General features: G+C 41.8%; 1 protein-coding gene across 9 annotated transcripts in view; it reads left to right on the forward strand.

The window, feature by feature from the left end:
- KCNIP1 (potassium voltage-gated channel interacting protein 1) overlaps positions 1–13,052 on the forward strand; it is a 385,234-nt gene that overhangs the window by 355,145 nt on the left and 17,037 nt on the right. For 6 of the 9 annotated variants that reach the window (XM_025388840.1, XM_025388844.1, XM_025388841.1 and 3 more), the window contains one exon: positions 12,257–12,381. In XM_025388840.1, coding sequence (XP_025244625.1) covers positions 12,257–12,381 — 125 coding nt within the window. Of the gene's footprint in view, positions 1–3,041; positions 3,058–6,335; positions 6,369–12,256; positions 12,382–13,052 lie in introns of those variants that run through there. The other 3 variants (XM_025388838.1, XM_025388839.1, XM_025388846.1) reach the window with 2 other exon arrangements.

The raw sequence follows: 13,052 nt of genomic DNA on the forward strand, positions 1-13,052 counted from the left end.
ATTTTCTAATTAGTTCCTTGTAGTGCTACACACTTTTAGCAAATAATGAGCACTTACTAGTCATTTTCTATGTGCAAAGGAGATATTAGATAACACAGAGGGAGTAAGATACCAAAAACAAAAATAAAACAAAAATAAGCACAAGACACAATCTCCCCTCACCCCACCCTTGTATATAAAAACTGTGACACTCAAAGGTGGATTTTGATACATGCCGGGTGATTGCTGGAGATGATAAGTGCTTTGGGAATTTGGACAGAGAGAGCTTTTTTTTGGAGTGGTCTGAGAGAGCTGCCCAGAGGAGATGGCACTTACGCCATGTTTTAAGGGTGGATAGGATTGATGCCAGATGATCACATGCTCTGGTAGACAGGGGTTTGTGCACCAGCAGATTCTGGGACTATTGCAGAGGACTTATGACAGGGAGTGTTGGGGAATCATGCTGGAAAGGTAGACCAGGGCCCTAGCATGGACTCTTCAGTGCCAGCAGGAAAATCTAGGCTCTGTCTTGAAGGTTACTCAGCAGGAAGGTGGGCGGTTGCTGTGGAGTGAATCTGGTGGAAAGGGATTCCTCCTCCTCCTCCTGCTTTCTCCAGGATGAGGAATCTGGGCACCGGCCCTGGGGCCCCTCCAGATCCCACTCTTCACCTCTTGTTTTTTATTTCTCCTGCCATACAACTTCTTTTTTATCTAAAATAGATTTAAGCAGGACAGAGCCCCCCAATCAAGGTTGTTTCCTTACGGCTGGGGGTATGTCTTCATGGTAATGATGTAGACCCTGAAACAATATAGAGAGGCAGCAGTGCTTGGAAACAGGCAGTATTTCCTCTTTTTACGATGGTTTCATTTTACATTTTTATTGGCCCTTCACTGATTGCTCCCGGGCTCTCTGGTGGGATGTGAGATGCACTGACATTTATAGAAATCAATACATTAATAAATCACGAAGTTCATAATGTCTGATTTGCTTCTAAATGAGACAGAACTATTATCACCATAAAGTTGCACATAAAATATGCCCAATTGTGATGTATTGTGGAGTCTAATCAAAGGCATTTGAGTGAATAACCTTTCCCCAAAAGAAGGAAACAATCAAAGTTGAATAACTTCATTAATAATTCAAGGTGTGTCTGCCAAGGCTTCATTTATTAAGTGCACAGTTAAGAGGCTTCAGAGCTGAGTCCTGGAGAGGATAGCACCTTGCCATCTTCTCCCTGCCTCTGGGCAGGCAGATATACATTCTCAGATGAACTGACTGCACTCCTTGCATCTGGGAGTTGATGTTCCAGTGGAGGGTAATGCTCAATTGACTTCTCCAGCTAAGAGACGGCCCGTAACAGTGGTCATGGACTGTCCAGATTCTTAAGGGCAGAGGACACAGAGCCAGGAAATGTCCTTAGTGGCCGTCAGTTGTTATGTCTGTTCACTAATGTTCTAAGTCCTATGCTTCTGGTGTCCACCACCCACAGGCCCCCTGATCTGCTCCACAGACTGAGATGGTCAACACTCTTTCAGCCAGAGGGTTGTGTTTGCTGGCGGCCATTACCTTTAACATAAAATGATCATATTTACTTTATCCCACTCATGTCCAACCTCAACTGACAATGGAGGTGTGTTGCTGACAGTAAATAACAGAACAAGGAAATCTTCCTATACTGAAGAGAAACACAATTAATTAACTAGATCCATCAGGAAAGGCACAATCATGAGTGAGACAGTGTTTAACAGACGTGACTATTGGATTCTGTTGTTGAGAATGACCCTTAAAATCACAGTCAAAATATATGACAAGATGGAAATAACATTTTTGAGCACGTACTATGCATGTAGAGCATTTTTCATACCTTATCTCAGTAAGATTTATAGCTATAAGGTGGGTATGATTCTAGCTTGAATTAGTCTAATAACCATATACCTCCTAGGGACAGTGAGATGATTAGATCAATTCTAAAACTATTACCATGCTCTCTGAGCTCACCAAGACAGGCAGTTAATACAAGGATACATTAATACTGAATCCAGCAAAAGCTCACATGGCCAGCTTCCGTTATGTTCCTGTTTGTGATTATTCTGTATCATGCACAGAAATTGATGTTCACACGAACAGCAAAGAAAGAGTTTATTAGTGTTGATTACAGGGCCTGAGCCTACCCTCTGAAATTGGTTTTGGAGTCTTTAGCACACTTGTTTGGGACAGTTAAACATATGCCAGCTGTTCTAAAACAGTGGCAGTAATGTGATAGAACTGGGTCATACCGTGCTTCCCAAAGTATGATCACTTCATTTCAACAACTTCACACTAACAGCCTGAAGTGGGCCATGAAGGGAGTATTTACACCAAGGAAAATGGAAAATTGTATCAATCAGGCTTTTCCACCCTCCCCAAGAACCAATTGTCAGATATTTACCAGCCCACCAAAGCTAGATCTCTAATCAGAAACCATCACTTAGCAAGTTGTCAAATTATCTGCAGAGCAATGAGCTCTTCTTCAGAAAGCAGGTCGAAAGATATGCTATTCACATCTTAGCCTGACCTGGACCCAGTGAGTTTCCATCAATGAGAAAATTCTGTGCTAACCTGAGATAATACTATTCTTCTGGCAATTTTACTTTTCCTTTGAGCAATTCCTTCAACCTCTCTCTGCCCCTTCATTTTTCCATCTTAAAACTAAAAGTACCCTTTCTCCTGGACACTTCTCATTTGCAATGAATTTTTACTTCAGTTCCTCAGTCAGGAGGAGTAATAGAATCCCACCCGTGTTAATCCTCTTATTTCCCACAGAAATATAGTAGACCCACTCACTCTAGGCAACATGCCCTCTCTCTTCAACACGGGTCACCCATTGTTCATTTACTGGCTATCTCCACGTACTGGAACTTCAGGGTGGTGTCCAGCTGGGTTCAAAGGAGAAACAGTGGGAAGTTTCTCCACTGCCACCTGAATGCTAGCTGGTGGCAGGATTGGGACCTCATTTGACTAATTGCCTCCTACAGCTGCAGAGACTGCTGGAACTACTAAAGTAAATCATCAAAAAAAAAAAAAAAAATCATCCCAGGGTACTTTTCCCAGACAAAAAGGTCCACTTAAAACATCCTCTAGAGATCTGTGCCTGCAGTTGAGCTGCTGCAGTCAAACTGACATTTCTACCTTACAGCCTGGCCATGGGCTTAGCTGAACTAAAATGCTACTGCAGTGGTGAGGGCACATGAGAGTCCCTAATGTACATGGCCTTGCTCCTTGTCCTGAAACATCAGTTAGGGATGCTGCTTTCTCTAATGCTGGAATCTAGATAATTCCTTTCCCAGCCATTTGTTTCTTCAATCTTGGAAAATATCTGAATGAATGTAACACTGTCACATACAAACAGAATTATGACTTATGTCACATTCTGTGTAGTGATTTTGTGGACTTTTAATAATTGCATTACATTTCTGACCATTAGTTTCCACCATTGCCCTGCTCCTGAGAAACTGCAAGGGACGTTTGACACTCCTCTCCCCACCCACCTCAACATTTGTGCTGACCTGAAGGCCACATTAAAAACACACCCATTTGGAGAGAAAGAGCAGTGTACTGAAATACACTAAACATTGAAGAATTTCCAAATCATTTGATCTTGAAAACTCTATCTAATGGAAGTAGAAGCACTCAAAGAATTTTTTTTTTTTTTTTTTTTTTTTTTTTTTTTTTTTTTTTTTTTTTGTAGAACTCCTTTTTTCAGGACACTTTCAGGACTGAGGTATATAAATGAATGAGAAACGTATAAATTCAATTTTGCTTAAAAGGAGCAGGAGGGGTTTCAAGATTAAGAGAACAAATGCTTGAAGCAAAACATGATTTGGGTTTTATTGAACTGAGAAGACTGAAAAAAATACATGGAACACTCAGAAAATCTTTATCAAGGCTTAGCTGAGCACTCCTGGGGCTCATTGTTAAGTTTATAAAACTCAGAGCTCATGAGTTGTACACACTGTGTGGGTCTGAGTGGGCTTATGACTCACCTCCAAGCCTGGCTGTAAGAATCTAAGACTTAAAGCTGAAGGACCAAATGGGACTTTCTGTCCCATCCCCTCTCTGCTCCATGAAAGCACCAACGAGGATTTTTGCCCCGATCATATTAGGGAATGCTGTCAACCAAAAAGATGATGCTAAACGCATCCAGAAAGAACCAATCAACCATGTTTAAGGGGAAGAAAAGATTACATCTTCAGATGCCAGCATGCCATCATTCATACAATGTCTAATGTAGTCAATATAGTTCAGGCAACATTGAAAATGAACCACTGCAAATACTAGGAATACAATTTGAAGAGGAAGCACAACATTCTGTGTTTTTATGCACACGGTCCTGTAAATTATTTGCAGCTCAAGTATGTCATGTTCTTTTAAATTTTCCCCTGGGTACAGCTTGAACAACTTCCTACAAGTGTTGATATGTCATATTTTCATTATCATTTAGTTCAAAATTACCATGATTTAATTACCATGAGGTTGCTTTTTTGATAAATGAATTACTTAGAAATTGAATTAGGCAGGGCACAGTGGCTCCTGCCTATAATCCTAGCACTTTGGGAGGCCGAGGCAGGAGTATTGCTTGAGTTTGAGACCAGCCTAGGCACTATAGTAAGATCTCATCTCCACAAAAAAAGTACAAAAAAGTTAGCCAGGCATAGTGACACATGCCTATAGTTCCAGCTACTCAAGAGGCTGAGGTGGGAGGATTGAATTACCTGCCAATGACCACTGGCATTTGAGTTTCTAATCCGTGGTCTATGTGTATGCCTCCTCACCAGTCTGAGAACTCATGTAAACAGGTATTATGTCTTTTCATCTCTTTTCTAATACCTATGACATTCCTGCAACACCAGAGCATGTCAATGCATATTTCTAAACGTATCTATATTAAAATGCTATCAAAGTATTCAGGGCAGTGAAACTATTCTACATAATGCTGTAACAGTGGATATATGACATCATGCATTTGTCAAAACCCACAGAACTGTACAACACAAAGAGTGAACTCTAATGTAAACTATGGGCTTTAGTTAATATTTACATATCAATACTGGTTCATCAGTTGGAACAAATATACCACACCAATGCAAGATGTGAATAATAGGAGAAACTGTGAGGGTGGAATATACAGAAACTCTCTATATTTTCTGTGCAATTCTTCTGTAACCTAAAACAGCTCTAAAAATAAAGCATATTTATAAAAAATAAATAAATAACAAATGCCACCTAACCAGAATGATCAAAGGGGCAACTAAATTCAGCAAAATAAGTTTCTCCCATGGAATACAGGTCAGGAGATGAGTGAAAACACTCCAATGGATGCTCACCTATACTATCACTTTGAAAAGCAGCAGGAAAATAAGCCTCTGCTGTCTGGGGTTGCAGATTGGGGGACTGGAGAGAGACTAATACACACTCAAGATGGTGGCTGGGCTGCCTTACACACTCGTGGTCAAGTTTGCTGGCAAGACAGGTGGAAGCTCAAATAAGAGCCTACAGAGGAAAACCAGGCCGACCACCAAATAGACCCACAAAGGCCAGCAGGACAGTATCTGGTGGCGCTCTCTGGGACCTTGGACTCACCCAGCTCCACTGTGCCATGGATAATTTTCCAGGTCTGGTATTTTGTCTTGTATTTTATATTCAGCATAATGGGGGACTTGGCCGGCACCCACTCTGCCACACATCCCAATGTGCTAACCCTCTTCTGCAACTGCCCTTTTCTTTTTCTGCATCTGGTTACTAATCAAGCTTAATGGGGGAAGAAAGAAGCAAAGACTTGTAGGCTGTAAGCTCCAAGAGAGCAGAGAACAGAGCTGTTTTATTCACTGACTTGTACCTAGTAGATACTTCATTGACAGTTATTGAGTGAGCAAACAAATAATCCTACAAGATATGCAGCTTCAAATCACAAGGAAGCAGAGAGGGGGAACGGGGATCTCCTGATTGTGGAGGGTGTCTTATAAGCCACTCCTCAGTCAAACATGTGGGTGTTTCCAAGGACCCATCCAACATCGCACATCTCTGCCATGTGCCATCCCATCTCTGCAGGCTGCATGACTGCATGGCTGAGGGCATGTTCAACAAGCCCCTGCGGGAGCCATGGGCACTGGGAGGCAACCCACTGCTCTTGCCTGTTCTGACCATGGGAAACGGACAGGGAGCTCAGCTTCAGCTCTGCTACTGAGAGGCTCTTCACATATGTCAAGCTGGACAGCGACGTGGACACCCTCAGAGCGGCCTCTCTCCATGGACAATAAAAGTGTGTTTTGCTTTTTGATGAATGGATTTGGTAAAATGTTTTCTCACTCTTTCCTAGACATCGCCTGGTGGTATTACCAGTATCAGAGAGGTAAAAAACAGTTTAAATTAACTTGATTCTGGACACATGACTTGCGAAGGCAGAGCTTCTTAATCAAGTTCATGTTTTATAATTAGTCTTCTCATGCACCAGCTTTCTGTGCCCCTTGTTAGCAAGCCCCACGTATATAGAAACAGCTGGAAATGTTCTTTTAGAGACAAGCTACAGGAAAAGCTTTGCTCCCCCTATGAAATGGTTACGTTTTCCTTTCACAGACATTTGTAAAAACTCAGAGCCCATTTGCAGCTCAAGTGTAGTAATTGCTTCAAACAAATGGCCTGAATTTCTGTGTTCTCTTTTTCCCCATGGTCTTCACCTCCTAATCTAATCAACATTTACTGAGGCAGTTTTTCTTATTACTTTATCTCCTTTTATTTCATATTTATTTCCTATAATCGGCTTCAAGTCCTTTGTGCGACAAAGTGGCATGTATTTAAATAAACAGTGAGGAGTAGACTATGTGGTTTGTAGGTGGGAGGGTAAGTAGGTATAGATCAAAAAACAAAAACTCAATGCCTGTTGCACAGGGCAGGCAGCATAAATGAATTCTGTGAGCCAGGGGTGAACAACAGGGTATCCTAGAGGCTCTGGCTGCCCAGAGGGGACGGCCACTGTTCAACTCTAGTAGGCTGCTGAAGTGTCCAAATTTGAGACCAAAGTTGTCAGATAATCCCATTTTTCAAGACAAATCAGATATCCATATTTGTACATGGATCTCTCATCTTTAAACATGGACAACTAATTCCAAAATAATTAAGACACATTTTACAGGTCAAACAAGACCTATCTTTGGGTCACACTCAAGCCAAGGATCACTATTTTGTAATCTCAATATAGATGGGTAGCTGGGTGCAGTGGCTCATGTCTGTAATACTAGCACTTTGGGAGGCCAAGGCGGGCAGATCACCTGAGGTCAGAAGTTCAAGACCAGCCTGGCTAGCATGGTGAAACCCCGTTTCTACTAAAAATACAAAAAAAATTAGCTGGGCGTGGTGATGTACACCTGTAATCCCAGTTACTTGGGAGGCTGAGGCAGGAGAATAGCTTGAACCTGGGAGGTGAAGGTTGCAGTGAGCCGAGATCGCACCATTGCACTCCAGCTTGGGCAACAAGAGCAAAACTCCATCTCAAAAAAAAAAAAAAAAAAAAGCTACATGGGTAAGTATAAAGTCCAACCCAGAGACACCGTGAGGGAGGCACTATTGGCCAGTCCAGCGAGGAGATGGTCATGGTCACTGTCCTGAGCATGACAGAGGGGACATCTCATTGGGGAAAAGACCCAAGGTGTGTGTCCTCCCACTGCTCACAGTCCAGGTCTAACTGGTACACAAGCACACAGCTTCATAGGAGCAGGGGTGCTACAAGGCTGGCTACAAGCTGGTTTGCAATTTGTGCTTGAGGGAAGCAGAATCCACTGTGGGGACATGTGGAAACCAGATATGATGAAAGGGGCCTGGACTGGCTGGATTCTAGGTCCAGATCTGTCACCCATTGCTCAGTGACTTAGGACTCAGACAAAGCCAGTTAGTGACAAGGTTTAGAAGAGATCTCCTACGCTGGAATAGCTTAGCATGGGCTAGATGTGTTTAAAGATACAGAAACTCACTGAAAGTACAGTCATGCTCTGCATGATGACGTTTCCATCAACAACACAACATACACAATTGTGGTCCCATAAGATTGTAACTGAGTTAAAAAATCCCTATTGCCCAGTGACATCTTGATGTTCCTGACCCTGTGTGGTCTCAGGCTAATGTGTGTGTTTGTGTCTTCATTTGTAACAAACAAATAAAAAAAGTTTTAAAAGAAAAAAAACCAAAAAAATTTTAAATAGAGAAAAAGCTTACAAAATAAGAAAATAAAGAAAAATATTTTTGTACAGCTAGGCAATGTGTATTTTAAGTTAAGTATTATCACAAAAGAGTCCAAAAGTTTGAAAAAAAAATCAAATAGTTTGTAAAATAAAGTTAGAGCAAGCTAAGGTTAATTTCTTACCGAAAAATTTCTTATTAATTTAGTATAGCCCTAAGCATACAGTATGTCTAAAGTCTACCTCATGTTTAGTAGCATCCCAGGCCTTCACACTCACTCACCATCACTCACTGACTCACGCAGAGCAACTTCCAGTCCTGTAACTTCCATTCATGGTAAATGTCCTAATAGTTGTACCATTTTTTATTTTTTACACCATAGTTTATTTCTCTAAATTTAGTATGCTTAGATACACAAATATTTAAAATACTTACCAGAGAGTTACGATTGCCTACAGTATTCAGAATAGTAATACGTTGTACAGGTTTGTAGCCTAGAAGCACTAGGCCACACCATACAGCCTAGGTGTGTAGCAGGCTACCCCACCTAGGTGTATGTGAGTAGACTCCACGATGTTCGCACGATGGCAAAATTGCCTAACAACACATTTCTCAGAGGATCCCTGTTGGTAAGCGACACATGACTGAATAGGCAAACATACAGTGACTGTGCATTTTTTTTCTGAGAGAGTCTAAAGCCTTCATTCCACACTAGAAGAGTCTATGATCCCAAAACATTAAGGATCAGTTAATCTAAATCATCTACTATTCAATCTGAGAATTTCCTGTATAGCATCCTCTAGAGTCGGTGATTCCATCTCTCTTTGCCCCTAGTGATAGGTATTCATCACCGTGTGAGGCACTCACAGTTAGAAAATCACTTCTTAATATCACATGCGCAGGCAATGGTTCCCTCACTCCCATCACACATAAGGTTATGGAACAACAGGCATGAGAACATTGAATGGCTTAAAAGTACTTTATAAACAGAAGGTGTTCTAATTTATTCTTGTCATGTAGTTATCACCACAGCATTACATCTCAAGTTAATTTTTATCTCAACCATTCAAACTCAAGTCTGACTTAGTAACTGGCTCATCATTATTTTTTATAACAAAGTAATGACTAGCAACATCTGGCATCAGAGACTTTGAACAAACCTCAGAAGAAACTGTCAGGGAGGCTTCCCATGGGTTCATGCTCTTCTCTCCTCCTGCACGCAGGGAACTGGGCCATTCTCCTTCCTTTACTGGGACTACCTGGGCTTCATCCAGGGAACCCCCAGGGAGCAACAGGAGGGTGGTGAAAACCGCTGCCCGTTACCTCTAAAGTTTCTTGTGAATGTATCTACAGCGGCCAGCACCATGAGACATACAAATAAAGGGAAGGGAGAGCTGATGTGAGAGCGGCAGCGCGGGCACCGCTGTGAGGTTGCCACAGCTGCAGACAAGTTAAATCAGTGCTGTCCAATCAAAAGTCGTGACCCGTGAGAGTCATAACCAGCACGCATTTACAAAGGAATACATTAAAACAGACTGGAGTGAGGGACGGGATCATTTCATGGAGTTTTTGTTTCAAAATATTTAATTAACATTTCACATATATATATGTGTATACTGGATTGTGACATAAATTATAGTTCTCACTACAAAATACAGTCACAGAAAGAAGAAAGAAAGACAGGGCCACTCTTTTAAACCCTGTCTTAACATCCACGGGCAGGCTGCTTCCCGGCATCTTGAGCCCCAAAGAAGTAAATTTCCTTCCACAACCGATGTTACCGCAGCCTGACACTTAGCCAATGATGAAAACGAAAAACAAATGACACTTAGCCAATGATGAAAACGAAAAACAAAACAAAAGCTTGGCAGTCAGTATCCAAATATGCAGATACTACAGAATCTGTTTGATGTGGAAATTGATCCTACTGCCCAGACAACAAACAACTCATTTATTAATAAAGTCCAGTTCCTCCTTAATGAAGTGGGTTTAATAGCTGATATCGCAATAATTACTTAGTGCATTTTTTATGAAGGTGATGGGAAACAAGCGCTGTTTCTTGAGTCGGAAAGAGCCTCTCAAGCTCCCGCAAAGAAATTTCCCTGAGCTTGTGAGGAATTCAGTCACAGGAAGATCAAGGAATTAAGAGTACCGCAAAAAACCCTTTCATGCTTCTGGCTGAGATAAATCTAATGGTATACCGGATGTCTTCAAGAATGCCTCGTTTACTCAAAAAATACAATATTTCCATTTTCTTTATTTGCATTTTAATGTGATTTTTTACTTCATCTCCTTTCTTCACTCAAGCCACCTGGGCAGTACCCAGGGAATCCCTAAAGGGCAGAAGGAGGGATGTGCAAACCTCTGCAGCCCCTTCAGAAGTTCCTTGTGAATATATGCACAATTAAACAGATGTGCATTTTAGAAATAAAAATGCTTTTAGATCTTATGCTAGGAGATTTAAACCAACAATTTCTCTGTTAAAATGGGTTAAAATAGATGCAAAATATTAATATGTATATAAGCATTCTGAATTAGACTGAAGTGCATTTTTCTCCTTTTCTTTCTTTTTGAGAATAAGCCCTTTCGTTTACATAGAAATGCTTCAGCGTTTAGATAATTGCTACTTATCTTGTTAGCTACAAGCATAACCATAATTAAAGGCTCTGTAAGAATTATGAATTCTGGGGAAATTGGCCACTTGTCTCTCTGTGGCATAAACAATATCTAATTTATAACAAATCGTCTGCCTTAGTCCCGGCAGGATAAGGTGAGATGCATTGCCCAGCATATGAGAAAGATGGCAATTAGGAGTTGTTACTAAGTTACTGGAGCCTCACACGAACATCCATCACCTTTGGGGATATGTACAAGATACAAACTTAATTTGATGGATTCCTTTTGTATTGGGATCAAAGTCTCAAAAGGGAAAGTGACAATTGCAGGGAAAATCTGGTGCAATGAGACCAACACTGATGAGAGAAATGCACACAATTTAATGCACCTGCTCACCTTGTTCTCTGATGTGGAAACTCAGCCTGTGCTTGCTGTGGGTTGCCACGGGGTGAGACATGGTCTATGCATGTTCCCAGCAGCCGCCCGTCTCATCACTATTCTTGCCAGCCCAGATTTACAGTCATTCAATAGATGGATTTGGTTGTGTCTGCATGACAACAACAGGGAGAGAAGGTTAGATGGCAATTGATTCTTGATTGGTGTAAGTTTATAGAAAGCATTCTGGCAGGGTCCAAAGGAAATCATTCACCTACCCCTCTGTGATGGTAAAACATTGAAAATTCCACTGACTTGGACTTTGTGATCCTTCAGTGGGAGATGGGCAGATTCCTTGCTTTAGTTGACAGACACTTTCTACATAACTAATGCAATCTTATATTACATTATAGTCCATACGGGAGGCATACTTAAACTACTACTTACAACTGTTGTTAGAGCCCTTCAAATGGTTTGTACAAAGTAGCTCCCATTTAAGATATTTTCCTAGTATTTAAGGATGTCTAGTAGACATTACAAAACAATAAACTGTAAATACATTCAGATTTTTATCATTAATACTTAACATGCCGTAATCTGAACTTTCTGCTAAATCATGCTATCCATTCCTAGTTGGCCCAAATGGTGAGAGTTTACTGTTTCTTTCAATAATTTTGTTTCCCTTTGCTGTCTAGAGGTGTTTATCATTCTGCTTACTTACCTGTGTCTCTGGAAAATTCAGAAGTTTCCATGGGAAACAATTTGAATATGCAAAGAAGTTATTTTTAAAGCAAGGAAAATGTTTTCATATGAATTTATTTTGAGCACTTCTGCCTTCGCCTCCACTGGGAACATGTTTCTCTCCAAAGCTGAAGCCCCCCCACCATGTTGTGTCTGACACAGAGGCTGACAGGGCAGGGAAGTGGGGTTCAAGATAGGAAGGCCATTGGCAGTGTGACCCCAGCCTACAGCCCTAGATCTCAGGTCGTGACACCACTCTTTTGACAGCCCAGATTGTTACCTAACAAGAGTGACCCCCAAGTTCAACCATTCCAATGCCATCTCCTCTGGTTCCAGATAAGATTGAAGATGAGCTGGAGATGACCATGGTTTGCCATCGGCCCGAGGGACTGGAGCAGCTTGAGGCCCAGACCAACTTCACCAAGAGGGAGCTGCAGGTCCTTTATCGAGGCTTCAAAAACGTAAGACCCGCGCAGGCTCTGAAGGCCTCGGGGGGTTTCCCATGTAAGGCTAAGCTCTTCCCAATGCCAAGGGAGCTCATAAGGCAGTTTCCCATATGTGAGGCTACACAAGGAAGGCCAGCTCTATAAAGGGGACATGAGAGGGAGATCACCTGGTTGGAAAGGAAGGCTCCAGGCGAGGATGGAGCAAAGTCAGGAGACAGTAAACGGCCAACTGCCCAGAAACTTCACAGGGTGGCACATCCTCAGGGAATTCACCCCAGCCCAGGGTCAAGCCTTAACCCTTAACATAGTCATACCTTCCAACTTGGTGGTGCCCCCACAATAATGGGATTTAGGCCTGCTGACTCATGCTAACCAGGCTCACCGAGACTGATGTGTAAGCCGAATGTCAGTGTATTAATTTACCACAGGAAATGGAACTGACAGTGGGACCAGACACTCCTCTCCCTTCGCTGGGACCCGCTCTCCTTAGAAGCCACGTGGAAGCCAGGTTACAATCAAAAGTGGAGTCAGAGGATGGGAGTGCCTTGTTTAGCTGTTACTTTAAATACATTAATATGTTCCTGCATTCTCAGGTCAGCTTGAGAGCTCTCAGATACAATCCTGGATATTAATCTATTTTTTTTAAGTTTAACTCTCAGAGCACAATCTTATTCCCAAATCCTGGG

The sequence above is a fragment of the Theropithecus gelada genome, chromosome 6 (assembly GCF_003255815.1).
Source record: "Theropithecus gelada isolate Dixy chromosome 6, Tgel_1.0, whole genome shotgun sequence".
Lineage (NCBI taxonomy): Eukaryota > Metazoa > Chordata > Mammalia > Primates > Cercopithecidae > Theropithecus > Theropithecus gelada.